The sequence below is a fragment of the Octopus sinensis genome, linkage group LG6, assembly GCF_006345805.1.
Source record: "Octopus sinensis linkage group LG6, ASM634580v1, whole genome shotgun sequence".
NCBI classification, from domain to species: domain Eukaryota; kingdom Metazoa; phylum Mollusca; class Cephalopoda; order Octopoda; family Octopodidae; genus Octopus; species Octopus sinensis.
Genome location: NC_043002.1, coordinates 22,770,022 through 22,788,900, shown reverse-complemented (window position 1 = coordinate 22,788,900; position 18,879 = coordinate 22,770,022). Strand labels below are relative to the sequence as shown.

Sequence of the window (18,879 nt, the reverse complement as noted above, 5' to 3'; positions counted from 1 at the left end):
GCATGCACCATGCATATGCCTCAAGATAGTACTTTTTATATTTGTACATTTTCACGATAGGATAGGATAGATACAAACACACTTTATGCACTTTATGGTTATTATCATTTATGTGAGCACCTGATATGTATGTATATGTATGTATGTATGTATGTATGTATGTATGTATGTATGTATGTATGTATGTATGTCAGGTCACTTTCGAGTGCTATTGGTAACATGTAACCCAGTACAACCTGTTGCATGGTCGGGCCATCGGCGACTAAACCGGCAACCCCACCAAGCATGCTTGGTGAGGAGGGTGTTTATTGGACACCCTGCGGGATGAAAAACAAAACCCGTCAAAGGGCGGAGGAACTCTTGAGAGTCAACGGCCATCCAATAAATGTCTTAAGGCTGTATCATGCGCGGGGACATAGAAATAATCGGACTGAATACCCGATCGCGCGGTTAAACCATTGGGAGTGAAGGACTCCTAGCCTTTGTTAGGGCACCCTTCTAGGAGAAGGTAACTCGGGTAACTGGGATAACTCCGACATAAACCCTGCGGCTCAGTGGTTACCGATGATGTTGACTTGTTCTTCTTTTCGGATTATGGCTGCTGTTGCTTAGTGAGTGGGATTGACTCAGTGCACAGCCTTTCCTCACTTTACAAAAAATCTTGCACAGGCATTGCACGATGACAACATTGATTAAGCTTCGTGCAATGGCCATACTCGATAACGAGGGGGCATCCACCATGTATGTATGTATGTATGTATGTATGTATGTATGTATGTATGTATGTATGTATGTATCTGTCTGTCTTTCTATCTATTTATCTATCTATCTGTCAGTCTGTCAGTCTGCCTGTCTGTTTGTCTGTCTGTCTCTGTCTCTCCATCCAGCCATCCAGCCATCCAGCCATCCTGCTATCCATTTATCTATCTATCTGCCTATCTATCTATTTATGTATCTATTTACCTATCTGTCTATAAGTGCTGTGACACATACTAAACAATTAATTTCTCTTATATTGCGCAAAATATTTCATTAATTATAAAATGTGTAATTATAGTGTACATTTATTAATCTCATGTTTCAGTAGCAATGTCATTTTGCATGAAATTTACAACTACTGATGTAGGTGTGATGTGAAAAATACGAAACTCCTGAGCCCCGTGTCGATTGTCTAGAGTCGAGCGATTATGACGACCACCAACACATCACAGGAGATTGAACAGACAGTTCAAGACACAGGGAGTTGGTCGAATAAAGTAATAACTCTAGAAAATCCTTTCAAAGTGATGTGATTACTAAGAAAGAAAAAGAAAAAGGAAATTCGAATTTTACCGCACAAGCGGATTAAAGAGGAAAAAAAAAATTGAAAAGGTGCCAATTTTGAAAAACGTGTTCGGGTAGCGCTCTCTCTCTCTGATTCCCTATTAGCTACACCACTGGACCTAATAGCTTTGCAAAACCAATTCTTCCAGGAAGCATACACAGAGAAAGAAGAAGAATTGGCTAGAGGTAAAGATGGACAGAGATGAATGGACGGACACACAGCCTGCGACAAATAGAGAAAACTGGTATATAATTTGTTACAACAGAATCGGTAGTTCAGGGCCCAAGGCAAGACAAAACAAATTAAGAGATATACTGGAAGTTTAATAAGACTAAAATATATTCTGAATTGTTCCGGTAGTTACAAATGATCAAACCTGTTCTCCGCTGCATCACTCCATTAATTTTTTAATAAATCGCATCTCGGAGTTGTTATTCAGTTGTTGTTGCTTTTCTCCTCGCAAGAAATTAATGTAATGCTTGTTTTTCTTCTTTTTTCATTACTCCGCTGCTAAATTGAATAAATTTTTTTTTTATGTATGTGGTCTCACTAAATTAATTATGTTTTTTTTTTTCCCACTGAACTCTGTATTCTTTATGCAGAGTGTGTTTTTTTTAAAACTTCCCGTGTCGTTATATATGTATATATTTATATATATCTGTCACTATATGTTAGCATTTTTCTGTCCCGCCAGAGAACTGCTGCGGCATTGTCCGTTCGTTACAACTCAGATTTGACTGAGAATAAACGGAGAATGAGTTTGCTTCAGTGGGAAGCTTTAGACTACATAATGTCAATGCGGGGCACTGTTTTTGGAAAATCGTTGGAGGATATATCAGAGTGAGTGAGTTACATTCAGCTTTCGAGTTGGCGTCATACACAGATCTCATGTTGTATACGTCTATTATTGTCATTGCTATTACTATTATTAATATTATTAACATCGTTGCTATTATTATTCTTATTCTTATTGTTGTTCTTCTTCCTATTAATTATTATTATAGTTATTCATGGTGTCCACGAATGATTTACATTCGGAATCAATGACCTTCATACCGGGTCGCAACTAGTTTCCTTAGACACCGAGGACATTTCTTATAATCCTTGCTGTTCCTAGTAGAACAGATTTCTGAATTAATGCAACTCTGGTACTTCCATCAATGTCAATAAGGGAACTGTTAAGTCATTATTATTATCATTATTGTTGTTGTTAAAGGGCTAGCTGGCAGAATAGTTAGCACGCCCAGCGAAATGCTTAGCGGTATTTCGTCTGCTGTTACGTTCTGAGTTCAAATTCAGCCGAGGTCGACTTTGCCTTTCATCATTTCGGGGTCGATAAATTAAGTACCAGTTACGCACTTGGGTCGATATAATCCACTTAATCCGTTTGTCTGTCCTTGTTTGTCCTCTCTGTGTTTAGCCCCTTGTGGGTAGTAAAGAAATAGAAATAGGTATTTCGTCTGCCGTTACGTTCTGAGTTCAAATTCCGCCGAGGCCGACTTTGCCTTTCATTCTTTCGGGGTCGATAAATTAAGTGAAACTCTGGGATCGTTGTAATCGGTACATACGCTCCCCCCAAATGGCTGCTCTTGTGGGAAAATTTGAAACCATTATTATTGTTGTTGCTATTTTTGTTGTTGTTGTTGTTGCTGCTGTTTGTGTGTTGAAGTGGCATCAAAAAGTGTATAACCACGATTTATTTGATAAAGAAAAACTGTTCTATATTTAAGAGATGAGGAATTATGTACATTATTTACATTATTTACATTCGACGGATATTCGTCCTCACCTTGTTTGTTGTTAACATAACGTTTTGGCTGATATACTCTCCAGCCTTCATCAGATGTCTTGGGGGAAATTTCGAACCTGGGTTCTCATTCCTAAGATATTTTTCGATGTTATAATTATTTCTTCTTATTATTATTCAGGTCACTGCCTGGAATCGAACTCGGAATCTTGGGGTTAGTAGACCGCGCTCTTAACCACTACGCCATATGCCCGTGGGCGTAGTGGTTAAGAGCGCGGGCTACTAACCCCAAGATTCCGAGTTCGATTTCAAGCAAAGACCTGGATATAATAATAATAATAATAATAATAATAATAATAATAATAATAATAATAATAATAACAACAACAACAACATCGAAAATACCTTAGGAATGAGAACCCAGGTTCGAAATTTCCCCAAGACACCTGATGAAGAGTATATCAGCCGAAACGTTGTGTTAACAACAAACAAGATGAAGACAAATATCCATCAATTGTTAATAATGTAAATAATGTAAAAAAAAAACTGTTTTTAATTTGTAAGCAACGGACTTCAAGAACTTTTGGACGTTTTTAGTCTTAATTGGGGGTAAAGAGAGGTCCGTCTATTAGTAATTTATATAAAACTTTTCAAAATATTGTATGTAGATGGCTTCTTCTGGTTTGGAAGTAAGAGTTGCTAATTAGAAGCACGTTTCTTGAAGATACGCGATTAAAACTCTCGATAAAAATTTTGAAATCAAAATGACAGATTTTTACAGGAAAAGAAAGTAAATGAATTATTGAATAGACACAGGAGATATTGAAAATTGAACAAATGAAAAAAATTATATAACGATTTTGTAAATAACGTTACTAGCAATAGTAGTGTTTTTATTAGCGTTGTTGGTCAGGAGGTGATGATATAGACCGGCTTCAGGAAAGGGAAAAACGGAAGATTATATTAGTAGGTGCAACACTTTCATGCCCAAAGAATGAATGGAACTAGTTCAAGGAAGAATGTAATATACCCCTGTACTGTCAAAGCCAGGAGTGGGATTTGAAGCTTAGGCTGGTTTATAGGAGGGAGAAATTGGTGAAGTAACAGGCGAGGTTAGCAAACCAAACATCTGTCAAGCAGCTTATGCCGCAGTATATGAGATGATGGAAACTGTAGAGACGCGTTTCAATCTGTTCGAAGCAAAGAACGAAAAGCGAAAGAAGCAATGCTAATCCACATTAAAAACAAACTCGATACAAGACATAGAATCTCTTATTATGAAACGATATTAGATTCACAGTTCTTATTATCAACAGCAAAGAACTGATGGATTTGCTGAGCGAGTTCAAGAAGGCAGAATTAAATTGTTCTAACTAGCACTATGATCTGGCAACGCCAGGTCATAGTGCTAGTGCATGCATATACAGCTGCGTGCGTGTGCACATACACGCGAGTACTGTCCAAATCTCCGACCAATCACATACAGCTAACTGGCATTCAATTGGCGTATCAAGTTTCGGGAATTTTGATTGGGTTTTGGATAGAAAATTCACAAAAAAGTAACTTCTATTGATTTTTTAACGATTTTGCGGGGTGACTGGGGAAATGTAAAGATGTGCATGACCACCCATGGACGGTTTTGAATGACCATAGAAAGTGCGAGCTCTCTAACTGAAAAATTGTGGATTTGTATAAAGGACACAAACGCAGACATTTTGCCATTTATATAGAGAGAGATAAAAGAAGAGAAGGGTTATTTTTTTATGGACCTAGTGGATGTGAGGGTGTTCTTACTTAGTCCGACAAGGATACTTTCGGAAGCATCATCTTTCAGTACCAGGATGTGGTGGTCGTAATCAACGGGGTGCTCACTTGTTTTTGTTCTGTTCCTTTATTTATATTTTTATATGTATACATTTGTTTATTTGTTTATTATGCCTTTTCTTTGTGCATTTTTGTAAATTACCAATTATTAATATCTTAATAAGTTCTATAGCGTTTTTGTCCACACAACGTATACACACACACACATGCACGGAACATTACTCAATACATATTACAACAGTACATTTGCACTGGAAGGCGGCGAGCTGGCAGAAACATTAGCACGGGCGAAATGCTTGGCGGTATTTCGTCTGTCTTAACTTTCTGAGTACAAACTCTGCCGAGGTCGACTTTGCCTTTCATCCTTTCGGAGTCGATAAATTGAGTACAAGTTGCGTACTGCGGTCGATCTAATCGACTGGGCCCCTCCTCCAAAATTTCCGGCCTGTGTAAACAGACAATATAGACCGTAAGGAAAGTATTGTTCATGCTGTAAATTATTTTAAAGTAAGGATTTTCTTTTTAAATCACCACAGTGATAGAACAAAACCGTAGTTTGAGAATTTGAATTCTTACTTTACATATGATGTGTCTGTCTGTCTGTCAGTCTGTCTGTTTATGTATGTATGTATGTATGTATGTATGTATGTATGTATGTATGTATGTATGTATGTATCTATCTATCTATATATATATATATATATATATATATATATATATATATATATTATATATCGATTGTTATATGTCGAAGTAGTTATTATTTTTTCTTGCCAAATATACACACGCACTATATATCCGTTCTTCACTTATTTATTATTATGCTTATTTTATCTTATGTCCATGGTGGACATAAGAGAATGGACTAAACAGAATAGAAGCATAAGACGTGGAGGAAAGCGTCGTTGAAGAGGTCACAGATGTGTGACCAAATATTTCTAGACAATGGACATATGATAAAATAAGAGCAACAATAATGAGTGAAGAATGAATATATAGTGCATGTGTTTATTTGGCAAGGAAAAAAAATGACCATCCCAAAATATAACAATATCTGTTTCAACACACGATTTCACATCAAGAATCTTGCAAAACAAATTCATAAACACACACACGCACGTACGCACACAAACACATATACATACATACATACATACATACATACATACATACATACATACATACATATATATATATATATATATATATATATATATCGGGTGAGAGAGTTGGCACGTGGTTGGATGTATGAGAAACAAAAAATGGAACAATGTTACTATACATAAAATCTTATATCATTCTCCTAAAATGACGATTTTAATATATTTTTAACCATATAATACAAATCTTCTGTAGATTTTTCATTCTATTTTGTTTCTTTCATATATATATATATATATATATATATATATATATATATATATATATATATTTATATATATATATATATTTATATATATATATAATCATATATTTATATATATTTATATATATCTATAATACAATATATATTTATATACATATATACATATATATATATGTATGTATGTATATATAATAATGTGTGCACATGTGTGTGTGTTTGTGTATACATATATATGTATGCATGTATGTATATATCCATGCATAATCTTCGTGGTACCTCTATACTTATCTTGATATCCTTGATATTTGCAGACGTGAAAAGAGAGACGTTCCTCTAATTATCGAAAGTTGTGTTCAATTTATAGAAGAAAGAGGTAGGACACATAGCGTTGTAGACTTGAGAAAGATGTTCTTTGCCTCATTACCTTATCACACTTCCAGAATCTGTTCAAGTTTTCAGCACTTCACTCTGCATCACACCTCACCTCACCATTTCATATCACCCGATATCACATGACATTAGAGCGCAGCACGTTTTTACTTCATCATAAGTATTCGAGATTCTCATGTTACACGACAAAAAAAAACATTCAACGTCATATCACATTATATCATCGTCATTGTCGTCGTCATCTTCATCTTCCTCTTCATCATCCTCTTCTCCATCACCTTCATCATCATCATCATCATCATCATCATCATCATCATCGTCATCGTCGTCGTCGTCGTCATCCATCATCATCATCATCATCATCATCATCATCACCATCATCATAATCATCATCATCACCATCACCATCATCATCTTTATCTTATTCATCATCATTTTCTTCATCATCACCATCAACTTCATCATCATGCTTTTCTTCATCATCATTATCATCTTCAACCCCTGGACACTGGTCACTCGTGTCATTGGAGCCGGTTTCTCCGTTTCCATGGCGTGTGAGTGACCGCGATATCAACATTAGCCCTGAACGGAAGAATATCAGTTTATCGCAGGATTACTCATTCACAGCTGAATTGACTGAAGCGATGTCACATGAAGGGTCTCATTCAAGAACACAAAGCACTGCTCGATCGTCAGTGCAGCATCCTAACTCCTAGGCCATACACCTTCGATATCAAATTATTCCCACGTCACGAATCATCACATCGGAACATACGGTATCATATCACATCAGAACACACGATATCAGTTCACATTACATCTCATCATATCTCATCGCATGATAGAACTCGATATTGCACAATATTAGGCCATATTATGTAACATCATTTTATAGCAATTATTATCACCTGCCACTCTCCCTACATCACATCTAATTTCCTTACACCACTGGTTGTCACATGATATTTCGCCACATCACATGCAATCACATTAAAGTAAACGATATCACATTTCTTTACACAGCACAACACATCTTAACATATCAGTTTTTGATATATCTCATAATACCATATCGTATCTAACAACATGAAGCTGTATCACTTCACTCTACACTGAATTACATCTCACCATATCACAGCAATCGATATCACATCACATTATATACAGCATCATATCTCCCCACAGCGCAGTTCTCGATATTACGTCATATCATGTCAATTTATCCTCACGTTTCATATCACGTCCTTTTCTCATCAAAAAGGACCCATTGGATAATGTTCATAATATGTTAAGAACAGTTTCGATAAGTCACTTGTAGGAACACCGTATTTCGTTATGCGACCATGATATACTACAAAGTGGAGGCGCAGTGACCCAGCGGATAGGGTAGCAGACTCGTGGTCGTAGGATCGCGGTTTCGATTCCTAGATCGAGCGTTGTGAGTGTTTATTGAGCAAAAACACCTAAAGCTCCACGAGAATCCGGCAGGGGGTGGGATGGCGAACCCTGCTATACTCTTTCACCACGGCTTTCTTCCTGTTTCTGTTGTATCTTTATTTTAAAGGACCAGCCGAGAACTACCTTAAGGGTACACGTGTTTGTGGAGTACTCAGCCACTTGCACATTAATTTCACGAGCAGGCTGTTCCGTTGATCGGATCAACTGGAACCCTCCTCGTTGCAACCGATGGAGTGCCACGATGACTACAAAGCATATTATAAAAACGTTTAATATACTTTGTAGCATATTATAGTTGCATAACGAAATACCATGTCCTTACAGATCATTAATATTTATGTACCAGCTTCCAGGAATGTGTTTAATATGTAAAACTAATATATCCAGTAACACTATATTGCTATATTTAGTGGCTATTTAAGCAATGTGTTCGTGGATGATTAATGGGTTGGATGGGTACTGATGAAGGAGTAAAAACTCCTGAAACAGGGCATATATGCCCATTACCCATTTTTCATCTTCATTCTCATTGTTGTTTACATCAGGTGTCTTGGATATGAAACGTTGTAACTAAATCAGTGCTTTTCATTTTAGTCATTTGACTGCGGCCATACTGGAGCACCGCCTTTAGTCGAGCAAATCGACCCCAGAACCTATTCTTTGTAATCCTAGTACCTATTCTATCGGTCTCTTTTACCGAACCGCTAAGTGACGGGGACATGAACCCACCAGCATCGGTTGTCAAGCGATTTTGGGGGTACAAACACACACACACATATATATATATACATATATACGACGGGCTTCTTTCAGTTTCCGTCTACCAAATCCATTAACAAGGCTTTGGTCGGCCGGAGGCTATAGTAGAAGACACTTGCCAAAAGTGCCACGCAGTGGGACTGAACCCAGAACCATGTGGTTGGTAAGCAAGCTACTTACCACACAGCCACTCCTGCTGGCTATAATCTCTATAGAAAAATCTGTATAGATAACCTTAACAAGTTTTCTATCGAAGGATTGATCTGGTAATAGTGCAAAAATACCACACCGCATTAAGTCACATAGCCCCATATCACATTACTCCCTAGCATAACAACAATGTCCTATCTTTGTCCTCATGACGTACTTGTGTCTGTGCAAAATGATATTAAACGTGAGACTGATAATTTCCTCTTGTCAATGTCTTTACACATCAACAACAACACTACAAAAACATCGTTGCCGCCGCTGCCATCACCACCATCACCAACACCACCAACACTACCATAAGATCACCACTACTATAACTATCGTTACAACGTATACCACCACTACAAACTCCGTTACGAAGGATTCACCCACGAATAATGTCCACTGTCTTCTACTCCCACATCTTCCTCTGTTTTACAATAGGAGAGTTGTATTTAAATTGGTCTACTTTTTCTTTCGTTTCTTCTTAAAACAACCATAAGGTTTGGAAGTTGAAAATATCTACTTAACTAATGGCAACAAGGAGCATGTGGATGAACTAACGGGAGTATTTGATCTCTGTAAGTATCATTTTGATCAACTAGTGGTCGATCAAGTTGTTTGACGCCTCTTTATATTGAAAATACTCTGGCAGAATCGTTAGCATGCTGGAAAAAATGTTTACCGGCATTTCTTCCGGTTTTACGTTCTGATCTCAAATTCCGCCGAGGTCGATTTTGCCTTTCATCCTTTCGAGGAGCACTGGAGGTTATGTAATCGACTAGCTCCTCTCCAGAAAATACCAGGCCAAGTGCTTATAATAGGAAGTATTATGTTCTCACATGAAGTAAATATAAAAAGATAACTCAAGAATTTTCGAAGACTTCAAGGTCATTTAAAAGCCGTTGTTTAATTCATGTTTTTCGTCATAACTGATATTTCCTAAAGAGCTCAGTCAGTAAGCTAATTCCATTATGTATCACAAGTTTAGTTTACCCTAATGAAACCTAAGTGCAGTGAAAGGTAGAGAGTAGGGCGAAATGAGCAAATGCTGCTTGTATTGTGTTGGGAATAGTAACAAGTTCAAAGAGGTGGGCACCAGTAATGTGGCATGGACGCACCTTAATTCTACAGCGTTTTTTTTTTTTTAAATTCGGGTCCTAATATTCCTGCTACTCAGTTCCTTAATAGTAGATGTTGCTGTTTCTTAGCCGCCGGTCAGCCTCGCTCAAGCAGATCAATGATCAAAGGCATTCCAGTCACAGCCAATCTGGCCTTTCTTTCCCTGGGCACATTAACTGTGTGTGCCCTTCATTTTTAATATGTTAGGGTGTAATTTAAGTAAATTGATAACTGTTTCTAGCACGTAAAACGATCACGTAGAATGTCATTCATCAGTTTCCTCTTAATAGCAGTAACAAGGGTTTCTGGAATGAGCATATGGAAGCACTCTGTCGGTTACGACGACGAGGGTTCCGGTTGATCCGATCAACGGAACAGCCTGCTCGTGAAATTAACGTGTAAGTGGCTGAGCACTCCACAGACACGTGTACCCTTAACGTAGTTCTCGGGGATATTCAGCGTGACACGGAGAGTGACAAGGCCGGCCCTTTGAAATGCAGGTACAACAGAAACAGGAGTAAGAGTGAGGGAAAGTTGTGGTGAAAGAGTACAGCAGGGATCACCACCATCCCTGCCGGAGCCTCGTGGAGCTTTAGGTGTTTTCGCTCAATAAACACTCACAACGCCCGGTCTGGGAATCGAAACCGCGATCCTATGACCGCGAATCCGCTGCCCTAACCACTGGGCCATTGCGCCTCCACTCGGAATGAGCATAGAGTCACCATTAGCCGAAGGCCACACAACACAGAGGCACACATCGGCTTAAACTCACACATGATAGATTTAGATAACTGATAGTGTCAATAACAACGTAAGATTTCGAATAAATCCTCATTTTATGCTCTCCTACTGTGGCTGTTGCTTCCTCCCACCACAACAATTTATTACCTCTTTCTACTCTCTTGCTGTCATCCTTGTGTGTAAAAATTGAGGGCAAAGCATGGTTATTTCCCTTTCAGGGTGTAACATTCGAATGCATTTCATGACAAGCAGAATAATATCGATTTAAGTGTAACAGGGATCGGAAAAAAGCAACGAAATTATGTTGCAGAATTTATCTACGTTAAATCCTATTGTAGTCAGCTTTACTTTTCATCCTCTCGTAGGGTGGGATCCGATAAAATAATTGGGTGGAATTCTGGTTTAAGCACCCCATATAAAACCTTATAGCTTCTTGAGAATTTGTATTCTATACACGGGAATTCATACGACTATATAAAAAAACAAAAAAATCTAATTTTTCGAAATGTTTAAAAAAATTTCTTTTTTTTTATCAGTTTAAAATACGGACAGCCCCGAATTTGGGGGCTAAATTCCATCAATGTGTTTATGTGGAGAAAAATACTGAAAAGGTTATTGAAAAAAATCAGTATGTCAGAGTGGCAAACAAGCGTGGAGGGTTGCGGGTGGTTGTGAGATGTGCTAAAAATAACAGCTAAATAGCCCTCAGATCACACACACAAACAAATGTTTTTGCTGGAGATCATAATCATATGAATTCCTGTGTGTAGAACACAAATTCGCAAATTTTTTTCTGAAAATTCCAAAAATTAACAAAAGTTCTAAGGCATTATATGGAGTGCTTAAAGCAGAATTCTACCCAACTGTGTCCCGTCCTTAAAACTCTTGTGACCTTGTGTAGATGCTAGAAATAATCATTTATGACTTTAACAGAGGAACATCAATCGAACGCATCGTATCGTCCGAGAAGGAAAAGGCCAAATTTCTATTCAGGTAACAGGAGGGCAAATCATAGTGTCAACAGGGTAAAGGCAGAGAGTTGTGGGTAGTAGGAGGTTGGGAAGATTGAGTAGGTAGAAAGAAGAGTGCCGCGTCATGGGTGGGTAAAGTGAAGGAAAGATAAGATAGAAGGGAGTATATGTGGGGGAAAAGGGAAGAGTAATATCTGGGAATAAGTGAGAGTTAATGTGTGATAGCCGCCGTGTGATCGGTTGAATGGGAGATAAATACTTCCCACACCTTATGTACGAGTGGCTACGGTAAAGGAAATATGAAGTGGTAAGGAGTATAAGTAGTGTTAGAGGACCAGTCAAAGGGTGATAAGAGAGATGGGATGTAAGGCGGTGAGCTGGCAGAAACGTTAGCACGCCGGGCGAAATGCTAAGCGGTATTTCGTCCGTCTCGACATTCTGAGTCCAAATTTCGTCGAGGTTGATCTAGCCTTTCATCATTTCGGGATCGAAAAAATAAGTACCAGTTGAGTACTGGTGTTGATGTAATCGACTTGCGTTCCCCCCCCCCCCCAAATGCTGGAATTGCACCAGAATTTGAGACCAATACAAGGGCTGGTAGTGTGGCACATGAAGGGCAGATGGAATAATGAAGAGCGGTCAAGGATACCTGTTGAAGGGATCGTGGCAACAGAGGAGTCAGGGTTTGAAGGTTGCTTAAGGGCAATTCCACCCCACTCAAGCATCATGGTTCGGAAGAATGGAGGAAGAAGGGATAGCAGATCTTTGGAGGTGGCGATATAGGGGAAGAAGATGGAGATATTTGAGATGCATTAACCGAGTGTTTTCTGTTTTTTTTCTTTCTTTCTAAATGCTAAGTGGGTATGATGTAGCCATTTTTATGTGTTTTTCTTTCTATATTCAATCAGGCAGTTTTACTGGGGCGCTTTCCATCAAGGATAAAAAATATTCTGTACATGATGTAACCAATCTGCTTGTCAACTTTCTCTTGTCTCTAGCACACCCGCTTCTAGACAATTCGAAATTCTATGTAAGCTCTGATGGTAAGTTACTATACTGATTTCTGTATTTACTCACTTCACCTCCAATCCTTCAAATTTTGCTGCTGCTGCTGCTCCCTCTCCTCCTCCTCTTACTCCTCCTCACTCTTCTTTCTCCTTCTCCTCCTCTCCCTCCTTCTCCTCCCCTCCTCTTCCTCCTCCTCCCTCTTCTCCTCCTCCTCCTCCTCTTCCCCTCCTCTTCCCCTCCTCTTCCCCTCCTCTCCCTCCTTCTCCCCCTCCTCTTACTCCTCCCCCTCTCTTCTTCCTCCCCCTCCCCCTCCTCCTCCTCTTCCCTTCCTTCCCTTCCTTCCCTTCCTTCCATTCCTTCCCTCTTCCTCCTCCTCCTCCTCCTCCTCTCCTCCTCCTCCTCCTCCTCCTCCTCCCCTCTCCTCTTACTCCTCCTCATTATTCTTTCTCCTCCTCCTCCTCTTCCCCGCTTACTCCTCCTCCCTCTTCTCCTCCTCCTCTCCTACTCCAATTCCACCGTAGACGACTTTGCTTTTTATCCTTTTGGGTCGATGAAATAAGTACCAATCAAACACTGGGGGTCAATATAATCGACTAATCCGCCCCCCCTCCAAAAATTCAGGCCGTGTGTCCATTGTAGAAAATAATATTGTGTATGTTTAAAGAGGCGAGCAGTCGAAATCACGAGCACGTCGGCAAAATGCTTAGTGACATTTCGCCCTTTACGTTCTCAGCTCAAATACCGCCGAGGTCGACTTTACCTTTCATCTCTTTCGATGTCGATAAAATTAAAATAAGTACCAGTTGAGAATGGGGTTCGATGTAATCGACTTATATCTGTTTCTTTATTACCCACAAGGGGCTAAACACAGAGGGGACAAACAAGGACAGACATAGGTATTAAGTCGATTACATCGACTCCAGTGCGTAACTGGTACTTAATTTATCGACCCCGAAAGGATGAAAAGCAAAGTCGACCTCGGCGGAATTTGAACTCACAACGTAACGCAGACGAAATACCGCTAAGCATTTCGCCCGGTTGTGCTAACATTTCTGCCAGCTCGCCGCCTTTTATCCTCCTTATATCCTCCTCCAAAATTGCTGGCCTTGTGCCAAAATTTGAAACCAATATTGTGTATGAATCATTGGTGCAGTTTGGCCAGCAATTATATGTTCCTTTGTAAATGCAATGATCAAATCGATTGATATATTTTTACAGATGTAAAGACCTCGGAGAGGCAGGCGAAAGTTATACAAATGTTACTGAGAACCTTACCGGAACCTAACCGAAGTGTCTTTGAATTTCTCATGGCACATATCGTGAAGTAAGTTGCGACGTTTTTGCTGTTGGCGATACTGGTTTTCGCGTTAGTGGTCGTACAGTTGTTGGCAGGGAAGGGTTGTGATGTGAAATAATGATGGTGATGACAATAATAATGTGAGGTCGTGTTGTTTTTGTGGTGACAGTGGGTGGTGAATGTTTCTTTGGTTGTTGGTTTGTAGTTAGTTAGTTAGTTAGTTAATTTTTTTGGTTCAAAAAGCAAAAAGCAAGGCCATGTAGGGGGACATGTAGGAGTTATGTACAGGGTGGTGTTCATGTAAAGAGTTCAGGCCACTTGAGGTCAAGGGAGACTTTGAACAAAGCGGTCGTCGGCATCTTCACCATCTCGTCTGGCAGTTTGTTCCACGGATCCGCAACCCGGACGGAGAAAGCCCCTCTAGTTGTTGTTAGTGTTGTTGTTGTTTAACCTCAGGTCAACTTGAAGGAGCAAGATCTGTGATAAGGTAAAAAAGATATGTTTAGGATTACCTTGGCTAATGTTTTCTCTATTTAAGACATCCGAATGTTATTTAAGGGCTATTTGATAACTATATCTAGCAAGTCGAGTGACTTCGTAAAATCTCCATCATTGGCTCGAAGAGATATGAAGTGGCAGCAATGATTGTATAAGGAGATTTCTACTTTCATTTTTCTCTTTCTCTCAGTTACACCTCTCTCTTATTATCTATCTATCTATCTATCTATCTATCTATCTATCTATCTATCTATCTATCTATCTATCTAACACATATATAGTAAAATTTTAAGGTTATGTCAATGAATGAAAATAAAGAGAAGAAAATATATTAACCAGCCTAAGTTGTTTAATGATCTTTTAATATTTCGGGCAAAATCTCCCTTATCAGATAGAAAAACGAAAGTAATAAAAAAAATGTCTTGTTACCGGTGGGTTATTCTAGTGTGTTGAGGCGAAATACATTGTTTGAATTAACTTGTGCTCCAACTACATTAATATTTGTGGCATCACCGATGTCGCAGTTATCCAGCAGCCTCAGGCGGCGAACTGGCAGAAACGTTAGCACGCTGGGCGAAATGCTTTGCGGCATTTTGTCTGCCGCTACGTTCTGAGTTCAAATTCCGCCGAGGTCGACTTTGCCTTTCATCCTTTCGGGGTCGATAAATTAAATACCAGTTACGCACTGGGGTCGATGTAATCGACTTAATCCGTTTGTCTGTCCTTGTTTGTCCCCTTGTGGCTAGTAAAGAAATAGGTATTTCGAGATCAAATTCCACTGAGGTCGACATTGTTTTTCATTCTTTCGGGGTCGATAAATTAAGTACCAGTTGCGTAATGGGGTTTATCTAATCGACTGGCCCCTCCCCCAAAAAGTTTCGGGCCGTGTGCCTCGAGTAGAAAAGTAGAAAAGAATTATCTTTCAGCCTGTATAAAAATTCGAAACTAGTCAAATATAGTGATCTAGCTTCACTGTGGAGCTGTTATCTCCTCTGTCAGTATTTGATAATGAGCTTTCTTGCAGCTCTAAGGGATTTTAACTCTTATTTCTAGCAATATACGTGCTACTAAGCACCCTCAGTTACAATAAGTAACAACTGAATTTTTCCTTTCGGGTTTTATATTGCATATAGCTGATATCGTTACTTACATATGTATATGTATATATATATATATATATATATATAATATATATATATATAATATATATATATATATATATATATATATATACACATCTAATATAGGATAAAATTTTTCGAAAAAAGTTTTATCAATGGCCAGCATATTAAAAATACCTTTAAAGGTTAAATTTATAAACAACTTATAAACAAGGGCAAAAGAAAAATTTCTAATGCCAAATTATATAATCATAAAATAAGGATAAAAATGATATAATCATAGGATAAGGATAAAAATGATATAATCATAAAATAAGGATATAAATCACGTTAATGATAATTATCAGCCAGTCGGGGGAGATAAATCTTGTTTTGACTTTCTCCCTTAAAATGATTTTATATATAGAGGGGTTAGACAAAATAATAGAAACACTTTAAAATTTCAAATAAATTAATTTTAATATTGGGTGGGACCGCCTTTGGCAGTAATTACAGCTTGGATTCTACGAGGTATGGACTTGTAGAACGTTTGAATTGTTTCTGAAGGAATTTTTGTCCATTCTTCAGTTAAAACAGTCTCCAGTTCTTGTAGTGATGATGGTGGAGGATATCAACTCCTTACTTGTTTTTTCTAAAATGCACCATAAATGTTCAATATTATCGAGATCTGGGGACTGTGGTGACCAGATACGATGTTCAACTTCACTAGAATATTCCTCATGCCATTCAGTAAAAACTTTAGCTGTGTGAATTGGTGCATTATCATCCTAAAAGATCACGTTTCCCTCCGGAAACAGTTCCACAACAATAGGATGAATTTGATCAGATAAAATGCTTAAAAGTCTTGCCTTAATTCTGCCATGAAGGGAAAGCATTGGGCTGGCGGATTTCCAAGATATAGCCCTCAAGATCATCACAGATCTTCCTCCATGTTTAACAGTTGGAAGAAGGCAGTCTGGGTCAAATGCTTCTTTTAGCTGTCTCCACTCGTATACTCGGCCGGTGATCAGAAATAAGGTAAAGGATGACTCGTCCAAGAAAATAACATTCTTCCACTGCTCTAGGGACCAATTCTGTAGGTTTTTACTGCACTCTTAACGCTTTGCAATGTTTGTTTTTCAACGTGATGGTTTTCTGATTGCAGCTCTCCCATGAAATCCGGGGTTGTGCAGCTCCCAGCGAACTCTTTCTGTCAAAACTGCATTCTCAAGGTGGTCATTAAGCTCTGCAGTAATTTTGGGAGATGTACATTTGTAATCCTTCCTAAAAATTCGCGTAAGAGTCCGATGGTCCCTATCTGAAAGTTTTGGTTTTCTTCCGGAGTTTTGTTTCGACGTGGAGGTTTTTCCCTTATTCTCAAAGGCTGGTGTTACTTTCGAGACAGTACTTCTATATTTCATTAAATTTGCCACACGGGCAGTACTTCTTGTACTTCTTGATACACCAAACATTTCGGGTGTTTTCGTTACGCTAGCGCCTGCTATATGAGCACCAGCAATTTGACCTCTTTGAAAGTCCCATAGATATGTAATTTTAATGAATTTTAATTACCTTTGTTTGATGATATCTGAAAAGAAACAGCAATTTTAGAAAAACATATTAAGCAACACTACTAATAAATCAAAAAGCGTAAACGTAAACAAGATTTTGGTGGTTTTATAGATATTTCTAAATTATGATTCTAGGTGTTTCCATTATATTTCTTTCTATTATATACAGGGTGTGTCAGAATCGGAGTAAGAACAAAGTAAGTTTATCTTCGATATGTAAAGTTTTCGGGTATGTATTCCTTGGGATTCCGCTTACAGGCAACTCGCAAGAACTGGCACGGAGAGATGTTGATACATTCCTTTTTGTTTTGGAATTTGTTCTCAGCAAGAATTTGAATGTGCATTTGAAGAGTTCCTATCACTCACTGCAGAGCAGAACGAGTTTCTACTGATTAAATGGTCGATTGATAACAAATAAATTCTTCATACGTTTCTTTCATATTATTTAGAAATATCTTTGTTCGCTCATTTTTACTGATTTTATTTTTCGAAATATGTAAACACCCTAATAAAGGAAATGGTATTTCTTTACTGAAAATCGAAAGGAAATATACAAAAGATGCAAGGCTAAGAAACTGTTCGGGTGCTATGTCGATACATGAACATACGACATCTACCATCAACCCTTTGTCTACAAAATACATACAAGTATGTATGTCATTATTCAGTTTTATTTCAAGATTTCTTGCCAATAGAGAAAGAGCTGGTTTCTAACCTAGATCCAAGGCTTCTTGTTTGGCGTTTCAACATCAACAGGATATTTGTATTTTGATATGTATGTATGTATGTATGTATGTATGTATGTATGTATGTATGTATGTATGTATGTATGTATGTATGCATGTATGTATGTATGTATGTATGTATGCATGTATGTATGTTTGTATGTATGCATGTATGTATGTATGTTTGTATGTATGCATGTATGTATGTATGTATGTATGTATGTATGTTTGTTTGTTTGTATGTATATATGTATGTATGTATGCATGTATGTATGTATGTATGTATGTTTTATGTATGTATGTATGCATGTATGTATGTATGTATGTATGTGTTTGTATGTATGTATGTATGTATGTATGTATGTATGTTTGTATGTATGTATGTATGTATGTATGCATGCACGCAAGCATGCATGTATGTATGTATGTATGTATGTATGTAAGTATGTTTGTTTGTATGTATGTATATATGTATGCATGTATGTATGTATGTATGTATGCATGTATGTATGTACGTATGTATGTATGCATGTATGTATGTATGTATGCATGTATGCATGTATATGTGTATGTTTGTATGTATGTATGTATGTATGTATGTATGTATGTATGTATACGGGTGGATGACCAGAGTGAAGATGGTGACGTGATGAATGTGGGAGAGTCTGCTTCAGCATGACGGGACATAAAAATCACTTAAGAAGACACGTAGAGAGTTGGCTTAGATTGAGCATACACAGCGTAACAACATGGTGAGGAATATGGGAAAAATTGAGTTTTATGGGAAAG

The 18,879-nt window shown here is 38.1% G+C and overlaps 1 protein-coding gene across 2 annotated transcripts in view; it reads left to right on the top strand.

The window, feature by feature from the left end:
• The window catches only part of LOC115213163 (active breakpoint cluster region-related protein-like), a 46,750-nt gene extending 28,933 nt beyond the window's left edge, over positions 1 to 17,817 (top strand). For both annotated transcript variants that reach the window (XM_036503711.1, XM_036503710.1), the window contains exons 17-22: positions 2,019 to 2,164; positions 6,573 to 6,634; positions 9,561 to 9,638; positions 12,800 to 12,934; positions 14,118 to 14,223; positions 17,535 to 17,817. In XM_036503711.1, the coding sequence (XP_036359604.1) occupies positions 2,019 to 2,164; positions 6,573 to 6,634; positions 9,561 to 9,638; positions 12,800 to 12,934; positions 14,118 to 14,223; positions 17,535 to 17,757 (750 nt within the window). In that variant the 3' untranslated portion in view covers positions 17,758 to 17,817. The remainder of the gene's footprint in view (positions 1 to 2,018; positions 2,165 to 6,572; positions 6,635 to 9,560; positions 9,639 to 12,799; positions 12,935 to 14,117; positions 14,224 to 17,534) is intronic.
• The last annotated feature ends 1,062 nt before the right edge of the window (positions 17,818 to 18,879 follow it).